At 41.4% G+C, this 25281-nt stretch overlaps 1 protein-coding gene across 12 annotated transcripts in view; it reads right to left on the bottom strand.

The window, feature by feature from the left end:
• Positions 1-25281, bottom strand: part of LEF1 (lymphoid enhancer binding factor 1) — a 141884-nt gene that overhangs the window by 114330 nt on the left and 2273 nt on the right. For 7 of the 12 annotated variants that reach the window (XM_002717171.6, XM_008267504.5, XM_051820129.3 and 4 more), the window contains exons 2-3: positions 23169-23235; positions 21633-21766 (exon numbers count right to left, since the gene is read on the bottom strand). In XM_002717171.6, the coding sequence (XP_002717217.1) occupies positions 21633-21766; positions 23169-23235 (201 nt within the window). Of the gene's footprint in view, positions 1-21632; positions 21767-23168; positions 23236-24265; positions 24907-25057; positions 25278-25281 lie in introns of those variants that run through there. The other 5 variants (XM_008267507.5, XM_051820130.3, XM_089302963.1 and 2 more) reach the window with 4 other exon arrangements.

The following is a 25281-nucleotide window of genomic DNA, read 5'->3' as shown; positions in this document are numbered from 1 at the left end:
GAAGGTTGCAAACCGCACGCATTCAGAATCACAAAAGCAAAATTCAGCAAGTAAACAAAAACAAAAAACATGAACCACAGCATTTCCAAGTCTGGGTCTTTGCTTTTGAAAAAAAGTCATCTTTCCTTAATTTTACCATCTTAAGAAAACGCCAGAAGTAAGTTCCAGTGTTATTAAGTATTTTTCTCTAGGTTGCATTTCTCATAAGCTTATCACATTTTCCACATCCCAAGGTCCTAATCTAATTTCAGATTAAGAGGCAGAAACTATTTTCCTCACGATTCAATCACTGGCCTTTTCCAGCAGAATAGCCACTGGAGGCATCCGAGGCTTCCCGCTCGCTGGTACCTAAGGAAGAGTAGATCCCGGGCTGGCGGAATCCACCCCCACCCACGCACACACAAGCATGCCTCCGGCATGCCCTAAATCCTGTCTAGTGGGTACTACCTTCTCCACGTTTCTCCTCAGGCCAGACTCAATGTAGAATTTCAGGGCACGAGTCCACCTGAACGGCAGGCGAGAAGTCAGCACTGTCTGCTTCGCCAGCACCCTTGAGAGAGGCACCCTAGCAGCAGGCAGGACAGCTCCCCAGCCTCAGTAGCCCCGGGTCCCCCATGCCCCTAAGATGGCCTCTCAGCGAAGACTGAGGTGACAACGATGCTGTAACCACACACAGGAGACCCATGAGAGGGCATCTGCCATGTGCTACCCTATTTATTTATTTTTTCCTTCCGGAAGGAAGGGAATCTCTGGAAGGGCCCAGAGGTTTTGCATGCTGCTTAGGGGAAAGAAAACTGCCTCAGAGGTGAGGAGTGGGGAGCCACAGGCAAAGCACAAGGTGTGGGATGCCTCCAGGTGAGGCAGAGAGCGCCTCAGACAAACAAACATTTCCTCTTCAGACCTTTAATCAGATTCCATGCTTGCCTTTGATGAGCCATTCCCATGTTCTTAATCCCCTCCTCTGAAGTAATTCTCCCCACCTCAATTCTCCCAACAATTTAAGCCCATTTCCTTTGGTTATTTCTTCACCAGAGAACAAAGCTGGTCACAGACGCACGTTAAAGCAACGGTTCTCGTTACTCAGTGATGGCTCTAAACAGCCTTCCTGTCTTTTCCCAGGCAAATGACCAGCTTCTATCAGGCAGATCCCCCGGGGCCTGGCAGAGGCCTGCCACCAAGATCCACAGGAAGATGTCAAGAATTAGACACTGCCCAGTGTGTAACATGCTCCTGAGAGACTGAGGACTGACTCGGAGAGCACAGAGCTTTCCTTCCAGGCACTTTTGTCACTGGAGCACATAGTACATCTTTGGTTTAAAACAGCAACTGCCCTACTGCAACTAATCCAGGGGAAAGGAAGGTGGCAGAATTCCCACAGAACTGCTAGAGGGCAGGCCACAGGAAGGATGAGACACCACTAGGACAGCAGGAAGCACAACTCAAATGATGTTAATTCACCTGGGCTGCAGCAGGGTAAAACACATCCTTATCCCACAGCCCAGTGCACGTAACCCACAGAGCAAGGAACTGACCCAACCAGCCAAAAAGGGAGTATCTTATGAATGCTGCATAATCTGCTCAGCTCATTTAAAAAAAAAAAACAAAAAAAAAAAAACACCTTCATAACTTCATAATGGGGGCCACTGTTGCGATGCGGTGGGTTAAGCCATGGTATCCCATATTAGAGGGCTGGTTCAAGATCTGGCTACTCCACTTCCAACCCAGCTTCCTGCTAATGTGCCTGGGAGGCAGTAGAATCATGGCTGAAGTGCTTGGAATCCTGCCACGTATGTAGGAGAGCCAGATGGAGTCCCTGGCTGCTGGCTTCAGCCTGTCCCAGCCTCAGCTCTTGTGGCATTTGGGGGAGTGAAAGATTCATCTCCCTACCCCTTACACCCTCTGCTCCGTCATTTTCTTTCTGCCTTTCAAGTACATAAATAAATCTTAAAAAAAAAAAAAACAACTTCATATGAAACACAAAACAGCCAGACTGTCCAAAGGATCTTATTGGGACAAACAGGAATATACTTACCCAGGCATCAATCTATAGAACTGGGCTAAAATGTACCACAGAAATATCACACAGCATTATCCACTGGCATGGAGGAAGACACAGCTTCAAAATACACTTTATATGAAAAATTTTAAGTGTCACAAAAATGTTTAATATACAGATTGCCACTGGGCCCCTATTTGCTCTGTATGTCAGACTGTGTTCGAGAGTGCCAAGGAGATTGAAGATGATGTTAATGATGCAAACATAAGCACATATCCAGAGAATGGCAAAGCTAACAGTGCCTTTTCCTCTAATACCAACTCTTTAAGAGCTTACAGTTGAGCTAAAAAAATCTGAGACAAGACTTGACAAGAAGCTGACCGAGATAATTAGGGATTGTTAACTTTATGTGAAATAGAGATTCTCAGCTTTAATCAATGATCATAAACATTGCCTGACGTGTACTCTTATCTGAGTCATTAGATAATGGTTCAGGTATAATAGGAGTGTAATTCCCAAATATACAATGGCCAGATATTTTTAACTAGTAATCAAAAAAAATTCTCCCATCAACTTAAATAGCTGAACAATTAATGGACTTTGGTATAGTCTTACACCCTCCCAAAACAGATGAAGCCAACTGCTCTCCTCACTGTGCTAACGCTCCTGACGGTAGCAGGGAGATCCAACCTTTGGGCAGCAAGATGCTGCCACGAAAAGCCAAAGTGGAAAAAGAAGGCAGTTCTGATTCCCACTGCAGGATGAAAACACTGAATACATTATGCTGCGTCAAAGAAGCCAGTCACAAATAGAATCACATACATTATGGGGAGTTCGCTCTGTGCACATGATCCATTGTGCGCATATATGATTCTGTTAGGAACTGCCCCAAACACAGAGATCTACTGAGTCAGAAAACAGACTAGTGGCTGTTCAGGCCTGGAGCAGGCTCTGAGGGAATATGGGTGTGGGGTTACTTTCTGAAGTGATGAAAATGTTCTAAAACTGATTATAGTGATAGCTGCACAGTTCTGTGAATATACTAGAAACTTGAAATTGCAGCTTAAGTGAGTGAGCTGTATGAAAGGTGAATATACCTAAATAATAAAACTGTAAGTCTCTGCAGAACAAATAATTCTTCCTCTCCCAATTAACAAGAGAAAAGGAAGCCAGAATGGAAAACTTTCCTGGATACGTTCCTCATAACTAAGACTATACCAACAGCTTCATCTTGTGTATGGAGGTAACTGTTGACTTTCACACACCATGCTGGGAGCAAGCAATCAGCCTAGTAGTGAGGATGCCTGCATCTCACACTGGAATGACTGAGTTCATTCTCAGTTCCAGCTCCTGACTCCAGCCTCCCTCGATGCAGACCCTGGGAGGAAGCAGCTGATGTTCAGGTTGCCTGAGTCCCTGCCGCCACGTGGGAGACCTAGAAGGATTTCCTGGCTCACAGCTTTGACTTTGGCTCAGCCCTGCCCAGTGCTGACACTAGCTATCTCTGTCTCCCTCAGCCTCTCAAATATTTAAAAAGATTTTTTTTATAAGTCACCAAAATGTTAACTCCCTGAATAACAACTGAAGACAAAACATTCTAGGAATCTCCTAAGGGGAGGTAAAAAGAAAAGGAAAGCAGAAAGTAGGTATGGTTCTCTGAAGGCAACCTCAACCTAGTGGAATTATTCAGGTTAGATGTCCAGAACTTCCTGGGTGTTAAATCTGCACTTCCAGGGCCACAGAAGGTTATTAATACAGGAGACAGCCTCCCAGAGCTAGGCAAAATCAGTTCTGGGTCAGCCTCCTACCTGTCTCACGCCATCAGGCCTTGCTTCACCTCTGGAGCAGGAAAAAAACCTCCTTGGCCAAACCACTGAGGTGAATTCTGATGCTTTTAGTACTGACAAAACAACAGGAGAGAAATACAAATGTGTTTCCTTCTCTGAGTCAGCTCAAAGGTTTGAGCTGCAAAGCAGCCCAGGGCTTATACTCATTGATTTGACTGTGTGTCCTTAGTCCATACAACCCAGCACTGGAAGAAGCTACCATTGTGGGCCAAGACTTAAAGTGCCTGACTCCATGTCAGCATTTTTTACGTATGGTGACGTTAGCAAAAGAAGTTTAAAAAAAAAAAAAACTCTAAAATATTTTCAGATAGTCAAAAAGTTTCAAATTTCACAATGCATTGTCACTATTGAATGCACTCAAGAACTATTACAATAAGAACAAAAGTCATAAACATGTCAAAAATATGTCAACTATCCCCAATGATGAACCACTTTCTCATTATAGGTTAAATATCACATTTCTTTTACCATTACACAGAAAATCTCTATTCCTTCCTGACACCCAGCTATCCTAGAAAGAATACATCTCATCTTGAAAAATTTAACCTCTGATTTCCCCAACTAGAGACATAAAAATCCCTCATAAAATCTCGTTAACGTAGTTAACTTCAGTTTTTGGTTTCTATTATTCACTAAATAGCATCTAAGACATGAATGAAATCACACTTGGCAGTACAGTGATTCCAACATGGATTTTGATCAAATAGTTCCTATCTATGGGAATTGAGTAAAATCATTTTGGAAAGAAGTCACCTCCTGCTATGTTTCTAGGATATCAGGAAGTTTTTCAAATTTGTGAGTAAATACACAGAAACAAAAAGGTTAATGTAATTTTCCTATTTTACAGCCAGTAAGTGGCTGATCCTGGATCTGGGCTCAGGCCTTCAAAGTGCACCACATCATCACACCTCATAAGCTGATCTGTCTACTTGCATAAGATTCCATTTCCCCAATTCTAATTGCAGTCAAGTTCCACAAACAATCATTCAAAATGCAATTAAAGGGTACACAGGTAAAGGACTCAATACCATATCAACAAAGTAAAACAGAGGAGGATCTAACTCCTAACAACCACCAGTGTATGTGGCAGTCATGCTTATAAACCTGTTTATTCAAAATGCTCTATCAATAGTCATGTGTTCTTTTTGCAAACAGCCTTATGTTACTTAACATGCCTGCCTTTTTAATTCAAAAAAATATTTATCAACAACTTTCCAGGCCCAGCCCAAACACAGCTGTCTATACAACCACTTTTAAGCAAGTAAGACAAAGACTCTGGCCCATACTTCCAATGGGCCACATTGAACTGTAAAGAGAGAATAGCAGGTAAAGCCACTGCCCGCAGTGCCGGCATCCCACATGGGCACTGGTTCACATCCTGGCTGCTCCACTTCCAATCCAGCTCTCTGCTAGGGCCTGGGAAAGCAGAAGATGGCCCAAGTGCTTGGGTCCCTGCACCTGCATGGGAAGACCAGAGGAAGCTCCTGGCTCCTGATTGGTGCAGTTCTGGCCATTGTGACCAACTGGGGAGTGAACCAGCAGATGGAAGATTTCTCTCCCTCTCTCTCTCTCTCTCTCTCTCTCTCTCTCTCTGCCTCTCCTTCTCTGTGCAACTCTTTCAAATAAATAAAATAAACCTTTTAAAAAAATAGCACATAAAAAACTACAGTCCTCTGGAACTGCTGTCACAGGCTGCAACCCTCTAGGATAACCTGGCTCATCCCTGCCCACTCCGCTGGCCCTGGGTTTGCATGAGTGATGTAGGCCCTGCTTCACTCTGCATTCCACTTGGTGTTTGCACCAAGGCCTCTCTCTGATTGCACTGCAAGCTCCAAGGGGGTAGCAATTGTCTTCAATCATCAGGTATCTGCAATGGGGCTGAGTACAATGCTTGTTAAAGTTAAGTCTCTGATGAATATTTATGGGATGAGTGATAAATCATTCCCGAAGTAACCATTCTTCAGTGTTTGTCTTCATTCTGCCAGGAAACCTGTTTAATCCTAACCTTTAGGGTTAGTTCAGAGACTACTATCGTAACAGAGATCTTCTGATTAGTGCACTGGAATACAACGCGCCTTCTGGGTACTGTGCCAGCTAAGGGTCAAAAGAGCTTTATAAGCATCTTCTTTCCAAAAATAAAGTACAAATAATGAGCCAAACTAATGATGAAAAGCACTTCCTTGTATTAAACAGCTAGTTGTTTCCACAATAACAGGTGGATCTCCATTGAGCAGAAGCAAAGAAACAGAAAACCATCATAACTTTGTTGCACAATAGCTTTAAACCACTGTTATTCTATGAAAATTTATCAAAATTGTTAATGTGCTTTATATATGAAAAACTCTCATAAATCAAGAAAGACATGAACTAGTAATTCACATAAACAAAAACAGATTAGGGATTCATGTATTTTAACACAGTTTCATTATAACATTATTTAAAACAAACAAAAACAGAAAAACCCGGCCAGTGTTGTGTGGCTTAGTGGGTAAAGCTGCTGCCTGCAACACTGGAATCCCATGAGTCCCAGCTACTCCACTTCTAATCCAGCTCCCTGCTAAGGGTCTGGGAAAGCAGCAGAAGAGGGCCTAAGTGTTTGGGCCCTGCCACCCACGTGGATGATCCAGATGAAATTCCTGGCTCCTGGCTTTGTCCTGGTCCAGTCCTGGCCATTGTAGCCATTTGGGGAATGAACCAGCAGATGCAATGTCTCTCTTGGTGTTTCTCCCTCTCTTTTTGTCTCTCCCTAAGTCTGACTTTCAAATAAATAAATAAAACTTTTTTTAAAAAACAGAAAAACCCCAATACCCATAACTGAGAACAAAAATCAATAAATTGAAATTTTAATATATAGCTGGATATTATCCAGTCATTACAATGGATGCTTTATGCCTATATTTATTCATATAAAAAAGTGAGCACACACTGTATTTCTAATTTAAAAAAAAAGGATTACAATAAAATGAGTCCATTTGTAAAAGTGTTCAGAAAGAACATCTGAAAATACATATTTCGAAGTGAAACCATTACATCTGACTTACAGAAATACAGGTTCTTTTTATTTATATTTTCTGTTCTTTCATGGTTTTTCCCCTGATTATTTATGTAACTTTTAAATCAACAACAACAAAACCACATTTCCTTTTGAGACAAAGATGAAAAGATTGTTCCTAACAAATATCTCCTTAACAAAAAAAAAGTTTCTTCACTTTTTATAGGAAATTTGCTGTTGCAACTTCTCAGGAATGATCACAATTCCAGTTAACTCTAAACTAATTTCTCTTACTTAATCTAACTCATGATACCACAAAAATCACCACTAACTGCTCCTAAAAAGGAAGCACACACCACATTTTAATTGCTTATTGTGCAAAGGATACTCTTTGGCAGCATATTTCTGCTTGTAAATGCTTGGTCCTTATAGAATAAGGAGGCAAAATCATTTACCAGAAAGATTCCAAGAATCACAAAATCTGTGGTCACACAGCTTTTTGATTAACCTATCTATTTAGTAATGAAGATCTAGGGACACTGGTCCCCAAAGAGTCAGCAATAGGGATTCCCATAAAAAATCAGCCATTTATCAAAATTTATTTGAGACACCAAAGGAACAAATATTTCCCAGGAATTTTCAAGAACATTGGGCAATTACATGGTTATGTGTTGAGTGAACCAGAAGACAATTTTGCAGTATTCTCAAAACCTGTTATTTAAGCCATCACTAAAGCCTGGCTGCTTATATTTCATAAAACACAGCAGACACTTCTAATCCTCTAAGTAGTTTATCGACCTAGGAATTACACTCAACACCCATTTTTTAAAAAAAGATTTATTTGAAAAGTAGAGTGACAGAGAGAGGGAGAATCAAAGAGATCTTCCATTCACTGGTTCATTCCCCAAAATGGCTACAACCACCAGGGCTGGGCCAGGCCAAAGCCTGGGGGCTGGAACTCCACGTGGGTCTCCTACACAGGTGGGAGGGGCCCAAGTACTTGGGCCATTTTCTGTTGCCTTTCCAGGCACATTAGTAGGGAGCTGAATGGGAAGTAGACTGACCAGGACTCTACGTGGTACTCATGTGGAATGCTGGTGTCACATGCCACAGCTTAACCTGCTGCGCTATAATGTCGGCCCCTCTCAACACCCTTTTGAGGGAAGTACGGATTGAGTTCCACTTCTGAAATCAGGGATACCTGGCTTTGAATCCCTGGAAACATGGGACTATTAACAGCATTCACATCACCAGTGTTATCGTTGTTATTCTGAGGATTTAATAAGAAAAATGCTTATAAAGTACATTCAGTATATACTGCATGCTACGTAGTGTATTAGTAATACCATTACTGTCCTACCTCCACTGCTGGGCAGTATACTTATTTCTGATAATCATTACAAGGCCAAAATCTAGAAAGCTTCTTTGATTAGTAAATTGATTTTGTGAGGCATCTCTGACTTCTATCAGATAAAGATGAACCCAAAACATGCCCATAATGCACAATCATTTGGTTCCAGGTCCTGGTTAAGTTTTTGCTTTCTTGGCATAAAAGGAAAAACACAGGTTAACCTCTAAGGCAAATTCATAAATGTCTGTCCTAAACTCTGGTGCTCTTTATAAATTCATTACTTCCACCAACACTGTCCCCTCATCCTCAGGCTGAGATACTAGCATCTTTTATATACCTCCCTCTTTCTGTACCGAACAGGCTGCCTTTGAATTCCAGATTCTCTTCTAGCCATCAAGACACCTATCCATAACAAAAATGTTAAAGCAATTTATAATTTGATATGCTATCTTATTTTATTCTCACAAACCGCTCCCCCCCACCAAGAAAACTAAGAATATTTTCCATCTGACTGATGAGAAGTTCACCAATTCAACAACCATCTAGCATCTTCGATGTGCCTGTGGGAGTAATGGCAAGAAACTGAAACTGCAGAGAGCACCCAGCAATCACGGCACCACCACTCACTAGCTGTGTGATCACAGCCAATTACCTACTTTATCAGACCTTCCATTTCTTGACCTGTATTACAGAGTCCCTTAACCCTTTCAAGGCCTCCGTATGTCTTCTCTCAGCCCTCTCTATGCCTCAATCCCCTTAGTTGTAATACAGGGTTATCAGGATATCATCAACTTATGTCTAGTTCACGGACTCTAATGCACAGATAATTTGAGCTTTGTGACTCAATATGAGTCCATATGTCCTTAATGTGCTGTGCATTGAGATTTAATGCTATAACGAGTACTCAAATAATATATTTCACTTTGTGTTTCTATGGGGGTGCAAACTGTTGAAATCTTTACTTAATGCATACTAAACTGATCCTCTGTAAAAAAAAAAAAGAAAAGAAAAAAAAAAAAAGAAAAGAAACTATCAACTCCCAACTTGACTTTCACTGGGATTAAACATGACAATAGGTCTGATCTGATTTCATCATCATTAAAAAAAAATCATCTATTATTTTTCACTTTATGTTTCTGTGTGGGAGCAAACTGTTGAAATCCTTACTTAATGTATACTAAGCTGATCTTCTGTATATTAAGATAATCGAAAATGAATCTTGATGTGAATGGAAGGGGAGAGGGAGTGGGAAAGGGGAGGGTTGTGGGTGGGAGGGACGGTATGGGGGGAAGCCATAGTAATCCATTATTCGTACTTTGGAAACGTATATTCATTAAATAAAAGTTAAAAAAAAACAAAACAAAACAAAACAAAACAAAAAAAAGAGTTCCCATTTAAATATGAAGTGATACCTGGTATTACTGCCTTACATTACTTTTTTTTTTTTAAGTTTCTGCTGTGTTGATCGCACAAATATCTGATGAGCAATCTGTTTGACAGAAGGTAGTTTAACAGGTTCTGGACAACGGCTCCCGATTGTAAAAGAACAGAGAAAACAGAGACAACGCACTATCATGAAACATGGCTACAGGGCCAAGAAGGACCCACAGGGACCCCAGAAGAGAACAGTTATTGTCAACCGGTGGTGAAAACAGAAGGCATTTCATGGAGAAAGAAACATTTACCCTGGACCTTCACGTATGGACAAGACTGTGCTAGCAGAAGAAGGAATAGGGCATTTCAGGGAGATCAACCCGGAGAATCCCAAAAACAGGGATTCGGGGGCCAGCATTGTGGCACAGAGAGTTAAGCTATTGCTAGTACATCAGCATCCCATATTGGAGTGATAGTTTCAGTCCCAGCTGCTCTGCTTCTGATCCAGCTTCCTGCCAATGTGCCCATGAAGGCAGCAGATGATGGCCCTGGTACCCATGTGGGAGACCCGGATGGAGTTCCAGGCTCTTGACTTTGGTCTGGCCCAGATTTGGCTGTTACGACTATTTGGTGGAGCAGACCGGCAGATGAAAGATTTCTCTCTTCCTCTCTCTCTGATGTTCTGCTTTTCTAATAAATACATACATTTATCTTTAAAAAAAAAATAAAAGATTTGAAAAGGGTTTAGGATGCAGGTTTGGAAACAGAATCATCAGCTGCAGGGTGGTGAGGAAGTAATAATTGTAAAGTGGACATCACTGATTGTACAAAGCTTTCAAAATAATGCTGAACAATTCAGGTTTCATTGTCTATCAGTGGAGGAAGGCACCCAGGAAGAAATCTTCGAGCTCTGACTATAAGTAAACTGAGTCTATCAGGGGTTTTCATTTGGGACTGGACAGGGCTGAGTGAAGACAAGGAGAGCTTTGGAGCCACACACTACCAAAGCCCAAGCTCCACTGTTTTCTCCATGTACCACCTTGGGCAAGTCATTTACAGAAAAGGGACCTAAGTTACTGGGTATCTCTGTTGTCAGCATTTTTCCAAAACTTATTATTAATTAGGAACCTGTTAAAGGTGCATATGCAACCTGTCTGAAGACTCTGATCCAGGGCTGAGGGATGGGTGGGGGAAGCAAGGCTTTCTAATGAGAATACGAGTGACCCTGAGGCAGTTGGTCCCCTGCCCAGGCTGAAGGTACAAGAGGTGGCAATGTTCCAGGTGAGGAAACCAAGTTTCAAAACAAGGGAAGGATACACAGATAGGCGGCAGCAAAGCACCAGGAATCAGGAATTCCAACTGCAACAGTGACTGTTATAACTCCCATCTCAAATTTTTATTGAAGTTTTTACCATTAGTCTCCCTGGCCCAGTCAGTGACCAAGAACTCTCTCCTTTGCTCTCCTCTCTAGCTTGGCCAGTCAAGTAGCAATTCCTGCCACTCTAGCACAGGCTGCAGCCTTTTTCCCTACCTACCCCATCATTCACCCTCTACAAGTGTGAGAGACTGTCTTTGGTGACTTGGAAAAAGAAACTGAGACAGGATAGGCTGACCTGCTGGTCCCTGTTTTGCAGCCAGCTTGCCCAAAAATGGGTCTCTTCTCTCGTCTGATTCTACCTGCTACGGAGGTAGAAGTGCTTCTGCTGGGGACGGCTATGGCTGGGTTGTGTGTTCAATTTGGGGAAGTCTAAGGAAATCCAAATTCATGACATGGTTCAAGCCACATTTCCCAGTCCAGACATTAATAATAAAACTGATATTATGTGGTCCCTCCATCTAACTTCTTCTCTACCACTGGACATATTGATGGAAGAAGCATCAAAATTAGGAGTCTCAGAACACCAAGTATAACCACAACTGAAAGTAAACAAGTACACATTTTTACTTTATTTTAGAATTTTACATTAAATAAAGGTGTATTTTCAGAGCTAAACTGCAATGCTGGGTCAGTCCCAATTTTGAAAAGTGTGTTACCTTTGATGCTCTAATTTTAGTAACTTATTCAAAGAGATAATTTAGAATTTGTGCAAAGATTTAGCTTAAAAACATGCATTTCATTACAAGTATAACTGGAAAAAATGGTGACTCTATCTGTATGTCTACCAATAAGACACTAACTAAATAAACCAGGCAATCTCTTAAAAATGATGTTACAAAAGTGTTTAACAGAAAAGATATCCAATATACCTTGGTGGGGAAATAGCAATTTACAAAATGTATATTAGATTTCCATTGCCCTGAGTATATAACAAGTATTCATGTTTATGTACATTTATGTGAAGCACAGAGAGACATCTAGAAGGCCACATGGAAAGTTTAAGATAATCATTGACAGTAGTATCCTAGGAATTGGGTATTTGTTACTCCTTTTGCTCAACCAAGTTTTCTAAATTGTCAAGGAAACGTGTACTACTTTTTAAAATAAAAATGTTTTTATTTCATAAAAGAATCAGCATTTTGGAAAAGAAATTCCTAACAGAATCATTATCATAACTTTGCTGCTTTACATTTTAATCATTATAATGAAACAAATCAGTGCTTTGTGTTTTTAAAGGTACATACTATTATTTTTAATAAGAATATATAAATCTTTAAGTGAATAAAGGCCCTGATTCCACAACTCACTAAACTGCAGCAGGTTACTGCTATCCCTGAAGATGGGCTCTGAGAGATTAAAACATCCATCCCATAGCTGCCAGATTAGGATTAAATAAGATAGCTGAAAATTTTTTAGCACAGTATCTGTCATAGGTGTAGCTTTTTAAAAAATCCATCCATCAAATGCTTATCCTTTTCCCTTTCAAGCAAAAAAAAAAAAAAAAAAAAAAAAAAAAAAACACACACACACACACACACACACACCTGAGGTTTAATTAAAAATTTTTAATGTGTGAGTAAAAATGAACAAAAACTCAAACAACTGAAAAAAAAAATCAGACTAGCCAACTGGTTAGTACAACCATGGCAAATGATAAATGCTTTTTCACTTCAGGGTCTTTGATTTTGTCTTAGACTTAAAAAAAAATCTAAGATGGGGCCAGCACTGTGGCATAGCAAATAAAAGCAGTGCCGGTATTCCATATGGGTGCAAGTTTGAGTCCTGGCTGCTCCACTTCTAGCTCCCAGCTCAATGTGCCTGGGAAAGCAGCAGAAGATGGCCCAAGTGCTTAGGCTCCTGCACCCATGTGGGAGACCTGGAAGAGGCTCCTGGCATTGGATCAGCCCAACTCCAGCTGTTGTGGCCATTTAGGGAGTGAACCAGCAGATGGAAGACACCTCTTTTCCTCTCTCTATTTCTGCCTCTCTGTAACTCTGCCTTTAAATTAAATAAATAAATCTTTAAAAAAAAAAAAAAACCTACGACAAAGGTTGATACATTTGAGACAAGACATTACCTTTTTCTTCAATCCAAGTCATTTGAACTGGTATTCCAAGATGATCGTAATTATCATTAGGTACAACATATAGCGCTCAAAAATGTGGCATCCTAGGGAACGGGTGTTTGATGCATTCGGGATACCTGCATCCCAAGTAGGAGTCCCTGGGTTTGAGTCCCAGCTCCACTTCCAACTCTAGCTTCCTGCTCATGTGTACCCTGGGAGGCAACCGATGATGGCTCAAGTATGTGGGTCCCTATCACCCACATGGGAGACCAGATGGGATCCGGGCTCCTGATTTCACAGCATGGCCTAGTCTTGGCTGTTGCAGGCATTTGGGGAGTTAATCACTAGATGCAGGATCTTTTTCTGTCTTTGTATCTTTATCTCTCTTTCAAATAACAAATAAAATAAATAATGGTTTTAAAAAGCAAAGTCCTGAACAAAGAAAGTTGACTCCACATTGGCATTCAGTATATACTTAACATTCATTGGGTTTTAAAGAAAGTCCTGAAATGAGAAAGGCTGGAATTTTCCACAACGCGAGAAAAAAATAATTTCTACTTACTGCCTGGCTAACATATCCCTTGAACTTGATCTTTTTAGGTGCCAAGAAAGTGAAATAGATTGCAGACAGAAGAAAATTTTAAAAGGGAAAAAAGTAACTCATCTGGTATCTTCCACATTCACATAACTCTGAGTTTTCCTCTCTATACAATTTTTCAGTAGGGAGGGCAAAGAAACCTGGTTCTTACTGGATAAGAGGAAAAAATTCTCCTAACCAAAAATACATTCTTATTCCTGTCCAAGAAATTAAGTTATCCAACATTCTCCTAACAAATATTAGAAGGATATGAGACATTTCAGCTACCTTCACACATCTCATTCCCTTATAGGGGAATAGGATGAGAGGAGGATCTAGTGTCCTCCCAATGATTAGGGGAGCAAGGAGTCTAAGACAGGGAAACCACTCCATAAAGGATTCAATGACAAATCCTTAAAACTTTTAGTTCCTTAAACATTTTCTAAAGGTTAACCTTAGGCCTTCACCCAGTTCCAAATTTTAAGTCAGCATAGTGGAAAAATAAGAGCCAGAAGTATCTTCCTTTTCTTAGGAGATTCCCAACTAGTACCAAACACCTATAGCAGGTGCAAGAAATCACACCAGGAAAATACCAGAGCACTGGCTTATACCATCTTGGACTCCTTTATTGCCAAAGCTGCTGCAGGCTTTGTGCATCCTGAGCTTCCCATCTACCTAAGCCAGATCTGCAGATGAAGAGCAAAGGGTGAGAGATGTGAAATGCCTTTCCAAGGCTTTCAGAGGAGGTTGGCAGACTTGGCACCTGGACTTGACATCTAGCCCAGTACTTCCCTCCACAGGGTCAGCCTTCATAGGGCACTGCCTATGCTGCCTCATAGACTCAAATTTCATTCCCAACATTGCTAAAAGGTATAATCAGTTTATAACGCAGTGGCCTAGAAAAGTCAGCCCTGATGCTGCTACAAACACAGAAACACAAAATTTTTTAATATCTGAAAACATCATAAGTGTTTTTGAAAAAAAAAAAAGTCCTTTCTAGTTGGGAAAGAATAAAAATTAATTGAAAAGCATTAACCACATGATACAAAAACAAACTTCTAGATGGTTTTCTTTTTATTACTATTATATTTCCATCTCAAGTATCCTCTGAAAAAGCATTTCCATCAACTCCACTTCTTCAATTAGGCTTCTAGGATCTAAGTGAGAGATAAGTACTTCTTATGACCACTCCTCCAGAGGGCCCAGTCCCATTTTTTTTTTTAAATTTTTGTTTATTCTCACAGTGTGCTCCCTGGGCTTATGGTTTTCAGCTGTTATCTGGAAACATAATATTCTATAAGGAGCATCTTTGACTTCCTAACCAAAGACATTGGTCTAATGCTCTTTTACTCACTGATGGAACAAATCAGAGAATAACAAAATATTAAAGATTATTTAGTGCCTGTCAGGTTTTGTTTTTCATACAACACTGGTCTGATAAAGAGAGATCATTTAGAAATATCGAGAAAACATACATGAACAATGTTTTATGCATTCTCTATTCAGTCAGCAAATTTACTGGGGCATCTATTCTGTGATTAGTAACTATCTCTGATGTATTCATCCCTAGATGATCAAGCATCACCAATACCTGATAACTTTCATTACAAAGTTTATCAGGATATAAAAAAGGACTTACAAAAATATCTTAGTAGGTCAAATTTTAAAACTGTTTTGTTGACTGTTTCATTCAGCTGACAACAGTAACAGAAAATTAAAGCTATCCTAAAGCCACCCCCGGGGGCCTTTTCTCATCCACCCCTTCATCCATTGTTTCTCTATGGTCAGTGCAGTCACCACAGGTACCTTTTTAAAAGTGAAGATAACATCAGTAACAAATTACTATAACCAAAATTTGATTCTGCAAAAACTGATGTCAAGTTCCATACAGATTATCTGTAGGCACAGCTAGACAAGATGGTCAATAAAATGCTTTTTCAAGAAGCTATCTGCCCCCTCGTTAGCTTCAAAAATAAAATATATTTCTAAAGCTTCCATAATGCAACCTCTCTGTCACTTGTATTTCTCCTATGTATGGGAGAAAGCACACTAGCAAACAAAATACTGGCTGGTTCCGTACTCTCCTTGCAATTTTCCCCACTTATTTTGAAGGCATGCGAGTTCCATCCTTCGGTGAGCTTTGTAAATGATCTACATACATCAAGTGGATAATTTCAGCAGGTTTAGAGGTTTAGCTAGAATGAGTGCTGTGTGTAAGACTTTATAATCCTCTGCACAGCCTCTGATAACAGTCTGCAAACGATCCCAGCTAGGTCATCAGAATTTCTGGGTTCTCAAACCCCACTCTCTGCACAGGCTACTGCTCAATCCCCACCACTCCCTCCGGTGCATTTCAACTCCCAACTCCTTGATGACTACTTTGCTATTGGTCTCTTCCAGGTTTTGAGGCTCCATTGTTTATATGCCTAAAATGACTGAAGGGCTTATAGCAGGATCTGTAGTTTCTAGACTCTGACGGACTGCTTAGGATCACAATTCAGCCTTTAAAAAGCAATCCTGAGGGGCAGGTATTTGGCCTGGCAGTTAAGATGCCAGTTGGGACATCTGCAAACTATACTGGAGTCTTTTTTAGGCTGAAGTCCTGGCTCTGGTCCCAATTTCAAACTCTTGCTAATGTGCACCCTGGGAGGAGGAAGGTGATGGGTCCCTGCCACTCACCTGGGAGACCTGGCTTGAGTTTCTGTCTCCTGGCTTCAGTCTGACCCAGGCCTGGCCACTGTGGGAATCTGGGGAGTGAACAGTAGATGGGAACTCTTTCTCTATGATCATAAATCTAAAACATATTTTTAAAATTATTTAAATAAAGCCCCAAGTGTGGCCTTTTTTGAAAGCATGAAGACCTATCAGGCTAGCATGAAACAATTCTAAGTCTTCAGGATTAGCTTCATACATACTGGCTCAGCTTGGCATAATCACTTAAGCAACAGCTTCACAGAGGACAAGCTGTAAATGAACATCCCCTTAAAAACAAAAACAAAAACCACCTTTGGGCCCTTGGCAGGAATACCTATGTAATGTTAAGCTCTGCTTTCACCTCAGAATAAAACATAAGTGCTTTTCTACTGGCCAGAGACAAGAGCTGGCATGTTTCCTCTTTATAGTCCCAGTCTTTCTCCAAAATCAAAAGGAGAACAGTTTTATAAAATTCCAATTATGTCTATATTACATAAATGAGGATGAGGAACAACAGGAGTCAGAGAGAAATAGCCTGATATCTCAAAAAACTTTTCAAATATATAAACCAAAAATAGTTCTGCCTAAATGATTAAAGGGGAAAAAATGTGCCATATCTTGTAAGAGTAACCACAGGAAAGACTGGATCAAAATAATGGGGTTGATGAGAAAAATCTGAGACTGAAGGAATACTTCAAAAATTAATAGACTTTGCAAGTTAGCTCAATTGTCTTGCTTCAGTGACATTACTGAATATTTCCAAGCTATTTTCACATCCTCCTGAATGAACAACAACAAAAAAAACTACAAGGATCACTTTGAAAACACTTATCTGAGAGTAAGGACCAGCTATATACATGCAATATTATCTCCAGAAGGATAACATGCAGTGGGTTCCTGGGACATTTGAATAAGCAAAGTGATCATAAGTTACCTGAAGGGAAGATGGCAGAACTCCCAATAACACTATGATCCTTTCCCAACTGCGTAGCTATGAAACTACAAAGGGATCACACAGAAGAGGCTGCAGGCTCTGCGGAATTTTCCCACATAGTCTCCTGCCATCTACAATCAAATCTGATAGTATACATACTTTGTGTTCTGCACTTAGGTAAAAGGGAAAACTCAGTATTCTTAGCTTCAAAAAATATACAACTTAAATGAGAAAATTTTAAATAATTTCTCAGTAGGTCATGTTAAATGATTCCTTGCAGTAAAGTGAAAAGAAACTCCCCCTTAAAAGTCTTATGTGAGGGGGTACGCATCATGGCACAGTGTGTTAAGCTGCCGCTTGCGACATCCACATCCCTTATCAGAGTGCCTGGGACTGAATCCAACTTCTACTTCTGATCCAGTTTCCTGCTAATGCACCTGGGAGGCTGTAAATGACGGCTCGTCTTGGGTTCCTGTCACCCATGTGGGAGACCCAGATGGAGCTCCTGGCTTCAGCCTGGCCCAGCCAAGCTGCTGTGGGCCTTTGGGGAGTGAACCAGCAGATGAAGATCTATCAGTCTTTCAAATAGATAAATAAGTATGTAAAACTTAAAAAATTCTTTCACAAATATCTCCAAGAAAATCTTACATGGGCTATAAGTCAAAGTTTCCCTCTGTTCCTGAACTATTGCTGTGACTGTTTGCAAAGGCTATGCAATAATGTGACGGACACTGGTGTTCGGCTTACCTGTTTAGAAAAGGCCACCTTAGCTCCTGAATTCCAGGTGTGAACAATGACACAATTAACTTGTCAGCAAACAGAAATATGAGGGGCAGGGGATAAGACAACACAATGATAAGTATCATTCTGTTCCTCAGAATTCAAAATGTTGACTCCCTTCAGGTAAAAGTCACACAACAGAACCGAGTTATTCAAAATGATGAAAAAGCACCTCCTGAAACAGCATAGCAATTTCTACTTTAAAAACAAACACCAAATTCTAAAAGAGATAGTTGAAATGAGAACACCAATATTTTCCTTTCCCACCTGAAAATTCACTCCGAGAAAGAGCACACAGAACCAAAAACAAGGAAGTTCACAGCACTGCACTGACCAGGTGTTCTTGTGGTTTGGTGTGACTGAGCGGCAACGTTTGCTGCAGCTTCCTGCGCTGTCTGCTGCTTTTCCCTCCCAAGCATCTGCAGCGAGACGAGATCTTTCTCTGCTAAGGTGTTAAACTCGTGGGGCCGCACACAGGACAAATGGAGGTGCAAGGCACCGGGAACTTTCACTTGTGTTGAAGCTGGCCAAGCTCCCTGTTCACACGCTGTTCAGGCACACAACTGCCAGGACCTAACTAGGGATGTGAAGAACCATTTTTTTTTCTTTTAATGCTCTACCTTTTGCCTACAGGGATTTTCACGAATGAGGTTCAGAGAAAGAAAGGTTTGGGAGTACGCTTCTCACAAACTCTCCAGGGCCTGCACTCTGAAATATTTAACAGGCCCCTGCAACTCCTCTCTGAGAAGACCAACGCCTGCCAAAGAATTCTTTAAAATTCTGTGAGACCCATTTCTAAGATTTCTGGTACAGACACATCTCTAAGAATTTCAGTTCTAGGGGTAATTTGCAAATTAAAACTTCCCTTTAGAAAGCAATTGGCGGGTGTGTGTGTGTGTGTGTGTGTGTGTGTGGATTGATGAAGATGGTTCTCCTAAATAGGTAATGTTACACTCAGGTCATAGGTAAAAGCTGTTACAGCAGACATCCTGCAGTGTTTGAAACAAGCTAAAACGTATAGGATTGGTAAAATGAGATTCCAGCAGAAACATTTTTCTGAGAGCCAGATGGCCGAGCCAATACTGCAGTTCCATAAAAACAGAGAAGCAGGTAGGGAAGGGGCAGTCAGGTTCCCACCCCTCCACCCCCACCCCCAGAGGCTCTTCTCATCCCAACAGGTTGGGCAGCAGATGCAATAAACAAGCAATTGTTTGTAATGCAAATGCAACTCACAGGGATGCCAGGGGATGCTCTCTCATCCTAAACCGAAACACAAATGGTCACTCTGCTCCTGACACTCTCCATGAAAATCTATCATTCCGGATGCCAGTGACACAAACAGTCCTGTTAAGGACAGAGTTAAAGAGCAAGAAGGCAGAAGCGTGGTGAAGACGACAGGCTGTCTTCCGGTTAAATGTTTTTGATCTCAGACACATTAAGAACAACTGTTGGGTATTAAAAACCAATGATTGTAACTCACTTCAGTCGTAGCCTCAAAAAAAAAAAAATCTAACATAGCCTTGTGGTTAACACTGAAAAGCTTCTGGAATTGTGCAAACTGCAGAATATCTCAAGAAAACATGCACAAAATAAAATTCAATCCAATAGGTAACGGAACAGAAACAAAGCAGCGGACAACAAGGTAAGATAATCGTCTCCGGATCACACTCCACTTTCCTCCACTCCACACCCACTGACATTTGTTCTGGTCACAAATCTTTCCTACACAAAGAATGCCTATCTGATTCACTGAACCTCAAAGTTTTAATACATAAACAATAAATACTTTCCGTTCTATCACCGTTTCAAAATGAAAGGTTGAGAAAAAGAATGTTGGGAGACGTAGGCAGAATGCTGGCTTAAAAAGGAAAAGAAGCATAATTTTCAATACTCTAAGGTATTATTTATAAAATCCAAGATTTTTATTACTTTTTAAAAATTGTTTTGAAAGGAAAAGTAGCTCATCTAGGGAATAAATTCCACAAGTACTGCAAGCACAGCTTAATATACGACTGTTTTGTGGCTAGTTTCTATTCTTCTTAAGACACGAATTCGCTTTTGTTTCTAAAAAGTCTTCAATAATTTCCATTAGTTCTTATCTAAAATGTATTCTTCCTCTTCAGCCCCCTCAATCCAAAAAAAAAAAAAAACCTACCCAACAAACAAATAAGTATCTGATATATTTGCATATTTAGTTTAAAAAAATATAAAGTCTCTTACAAGTATTTATTTGGGGTGGTCTCTAAAGATTAAACTCTACTTGCTTTTATTAATTCATTCGCCTTTTTTAGGCAGAAGGCTCATACGAATCACACAGACACCTCTATCATTAAGTATTTGAAAAACCTATTAAAATATGAAATAGCTATTTCCTATAGCAACCATTAAAAGATCTCCAAGATTATAGAGCCCAGGTTTCCATTGTAGCTACCATGTGGAAATTTAGATAAATCTTATTTCCTACCTGAGAAGTCAAGTATCCTTTTGAAATTTATGAAAAAAAAAATAATTGCAGTAACTTCTAAATCATAGTGTTTACATCAAGAGATTCTACTTCACACGCTTATCAATTCACCAACTGAGGCCTACAGACCGGCAAGACAACCACACATCCTCTCGCTAACTGCTCCTCACAAGACAGTGCTCTCTGACACTCGGCCAGTCTTCTGCTCCCAGGCTTGGCTCACTGAGGCATTAAACATACTACTTTTCTCAGGTATTTGGGATGGATTTTTTTGTTTTTCAGCTGGTACAAGTGCTACACAAAGAAGGGAAAACCAGAGGATCCATTATCGGATCCTAGATGTGACCCCAGGAGAGTTGGTGAACCCAAAACCCTAATCCCCCAAATACACAGATAGATGTTTTTTGTTGAGGGTTTGGGCAGCGTCAGGAGAATGGGGCTGGAGGGGATGATCCTCAGAGAAAACTCTGCCACCAGTATGCATGTTCACATGCTACCCAGGCTACCACGTAGGCATTTCTCACTGTATAAATAAGGTTTCCACTTCCCAAGCAAAGATGAGTGTCAACAAGTAACAAAACTCAAATTCTTCATATACTGTAACTGCTTCAAGAAGTTAAATGCCATTGAATTTCTAGAACTCTACTAAAAGTTAATTGATCCATGAGACAACAAAGGAATAACTTTCATTAGGTTATCTTCAAGTGATACTCTCTACACAATAAAGCAAAAATAGCTCATCCCTCTCATGAGATCTTAAAAAGACATTACTAATACAATAGAACAAAACATCGTTTTTAAAAAGAGCTGAAACAGTTTAGGTTGTAGACAGCTCATGGGTGTTGAAAACTACACAGTCCTTACTTAACTGAAAGATTAAGTCATTTTCCCCCTCTCATCAGCACAGAAAGCACAAGACTCATAAAATCATGGATATGTTGATTTAACTTCATTTATTTCATGAACTTCTGATTAGTTATTCATCGTCACCAGTAAGCCAAATGTAAGACATCAAAGGTAGCACTATGTTAAAATAGCCACTCCTCTTAATAGCTCTAATTTAGCAGTAACTGATCATATATAACAAAAGCATTCCCAATGAGTTTGAAAAAGCATTCTGCCCAAACACAAATTAATTTGCACTTCTGAAAATTATTTGCAGCATCAGCATGTTACTCACTGTTCTCGGGATGGGTGGAGAAAGGGATCCATTTGACATGTATGGGTCGTTGTTCATATTTGGCATCATTATGTACCCAGAATAACTTGAGTAGGAGGGTCCCTTGTTGTAAAGGCCTCCATCTGGATGCTTCCCTGAGAGAATCCACAGAACAAGCAATGTATTTTTCATATCACTGCATCTTTTAGCTGAAAATCTATTAGTTCAAAGACAGATCAGACCTCACATAAAAGATCTGTTTACAAAATATTTTAACTGGATTATTACGCTCCATTTTAGATCGACAGTATTTATTCTCTTAAATGGCTTAGCAGCAAAACCAGATGTTTAAAAAACATGTGGTTCAATTTACTTCAACTACTGACTGATGTTTTTACAAAAATAAGTGTTATCCATCTAACTTAATTTGTTTTAGTACCCACAAACTGGACTAAGAAATACAAAAACTTGAAGGAACACAAACAGAAAACTGCAATGTGAATGTAGTGTCATCTAATAACTACACACACACAAATTTACACACATGAAGCTAGGCTTCACCTTTTAGGCAAACTCAATAATCACACCTGTGCTTCTAAATTTCTAGATTTTACTGAGGGAAATCGTTGTTATCTAACACATGGGCAACTACCCAAGTATCTAAAGGATTAACTCTGGAAGGCTTAACTTTATGTGCTACACTTACATCATTCTACCAAAGAAATATGTGTGTGTGTTCAGCTGATAGGGTTCTTCTCTTTAATCTGTGTAACTACTTGAGGCTGAGGAACCAGCCCGATCTAGGGTGTCCTTCCCCTCCTTTCCCGCTGGACACACTGTATGTACCAACACTTCATTCTGCTCAGGATAACGATTAAGTAATTAAGGGAGAATAAAAATGCAGACTGGGTGACAACTATACCACAAGAGTTGTTTTAAGGAATCCAAGTCACAAAGAACTTCCCTTAAATATAAACATGATAATCTTCCAAAAAATTTTAGCAAGAATCAGAGATGAGCAGAACATCTTATCAGGTTTGATGTATTGGTTCCTAAAAATTTTTACATTTTTACAAGCTAGATTCTGCTTTACTAAGCCATATGTAATCTGCTCATTTGCTGCTTACTTTCTCGCTGTAACAACAACAACAAAAAAATACGCCTGCAATTCTGCAAATGAAAATCCATTCAAAACTGTTCTTGTTGGAAAATAAATTTATGTAGACGGTCATTCTTAAAAATAATGCATGAGAAAATACGAAGGACCTAAGGCTGATTAGAACTTAAAAGCAGGGTCAGAAACTCATTGTAGACATTCCCACTTCCCTAAGGAATCAGGAAACCAAATGAAACACAAAGGCTGCGCACTTTTTCAGAGACAGGTGTTAAATAATGTAACATACACTACAGATAAGCAGGAAGTTTCCTAGGTTTTCTTTCTCTTTTTGTTGAAACAGTGGGCATGCTCCTGTCAACTCTAGTCTCCTTTTTCTTGAGCTCAAATAAAAGTAACATCCACACAGCCTACATGCTACATAATAAAAGCCAGTGGCTTACCATCATCAGGATGTTCTCTGGCCTTGTCGTGGTAGGACTCCTGGGAGGCTTGAGCTTGTCTGGCCACCTAACAACAGGAATCCCCACCCCCAAAAGAAAAAAAATCACCTTAAATTGATAGTAATAATGATGCACATGTGTGTGTATGTGTGTTCCCACTGGTACTTAAAATAGGAGGTGCAGGTACAATAAATCTACGAGGGGTAGGTGAGGATTGAGTACAAGGGAATTTTTCTTTTTCTTACCAAGTACTTTTGACTATTAGTAAGTAACAGAAACAACGAAAAGATACTCAGTATGGGAATGATCCTCACGCCATTTGCCTGCTGCTTACTCAAACATATCCAGCCCACTTGGATGTCTAACAGATAGGTGAAGTTAACGGGGCTCAGCCTTGTGATAGCATCTTCAACCACTGTTCGCTTCAATCGGATCTGATTAAAAGCACGCTGAAATATCACTTTTCAACTGAAAAATGACAATTTAAACGTAAGCCAACCACTTGGATGGGGGTCTTAAGGCAATTGCCTCAGCGGGTCCCAGCAGGAGCTCCACCACGGCTGGCTGCGCACTGGCTTACAGGAGCAAAATCTAACAGTTCTGTGGTTAATTTGAGCGTGGGGCTACAGACATCTAAAAGGTAGCCCAGTTAACATCAGTTTTGGTAACCACCATCCACCCAGGCTCAACCACGTGCAAATCAGTGGTATTACCCCCTTCATCATCTTCTCCGCGCCTGCCCATGGCCCAACTTCCCACTGGGGTCAATCAAGACTGACAGGGCCCTAATACCTGGGGTTCCAACCATAAAAGTGTAGAAAATGTGACGTGGCTGGAAAATGTATTTACGGACAAGGGAGGACAAGCAGAGAGAAAGAGCTGGGCAGGAAGATTAAGTGCTTTCGAGGCTGTTTGGTCCACTGGACGTGTGCCCTTCCAGTGACCCCCTGCCCCCAGTGCACAGTCACAAATCTTTTACTTGGAAGTGGGTGCACCCTAGGTACCTCACTACCCGCCCTCTGCCCCGCTTCCCCTAAACTGGAGCCAGGGCTAAGGAACACCACCCAGGCCCCCAACCTTCCAAAATGCGTACTCACCCCTGCCATTGGGATAGAGAAGGGAACTCTGAGGTGCTCTTAAACGTGTTGTTTAAACCCCAAATTGTCCCCGCCCCCAAAACCACACGCGTTCTTTTTGGGGGTAGAAGGATGCCATTTAAGGCAAAAGGCATACCCTCCAAGTTGCTTTGGGGGAAAAAAAAACGTTGGTGAAATCATGTGGGTGTCAGGACTTTTCTACCGGATTTCCTCTGGCGGGTTTCCCAGCTGTCGAACCCGGGTGGTCAGCCGAGTGGCGGACGTGAGGGTCCACCCGCGCGCAGCCGCAGCCCCGGCGGCCGGCCCGCGCCTTCCCACCGCCGGCACCCACGTGTCTCTATTTACCCTACTCAGGTTACCAGCGCGCGCCCGCCGCGGGCCTGCACATCTGATAAGGGCTTCTCCCGCTTCCCCACTCAGCCCTGTCGCCTTTTTTCTGCAGAGATTCAGGGCCTGATCCCGGGTCAAACCCCGAGTAAAGGCGTCCTTCTTTCTTCTTTAAGCGGCGAGCGCTGGGGAAAACTAGGGTTGGGCAGAGGTACGCGGGTCCCTGGGCGACTCGGCTTAGCATGCGCTCACCCACAGCCCCTGGCAGCCACGGGCACCGAGTCCCGCGCCGCCCCCGCAGCCAAGGCGCGCGCCCCTCCGCCGGCACGCAGGCTCCGCGCGGGCCCCGCTCGGGAGCGGTTGGGGCGGCCCCGCCTGCCGGGCCCGGCCCACGCTTGCCTCCCCTTCCTCCCCTCCGGCTCTGCGAAGCCTTCGGTGGTTTAACGCACTTTTGCAGACACCCACCGAGACAGCGAGCGGGTGCACGCCGTTTTCCGTCCTGCGTTAGAACTCCTCACTGTGTTCAGACGGCCTCTCCTGTATGCCTCGCGCCCCTCAGCCCCGCCACCAAACCCGGGCACGAAACGTTAGGGGCGAAGGGCAGCTTTTTCCTGCCCGCAAACCAACCGTTTAGCCACCGAATCCCTAAACACTTGGAGTGAGTTTACCTGCACGCCCCTGCTCCCGCC

Source organism: Oryctolagus cuniculus, chromosome 8, assembly GCF_051225735.1.
Source record: "Oryctolagus cuniculus isolate XC-2025 breed Fujian yellow rabbit chromosome 8, ASM5122573v1, whole genome shotgun sequence".
NCBI lineage: Eukaryota > Metazoa > Chordata > Mammalia > Lagomorpha > Leporidae > Oryctolagus > Oryctolagus cuniculus.
The sequence above is the reverse complement of the archived record's forward strand: the minus strand, read 5'-3'. Positions and strand labels throughout refer to the sequence as shown.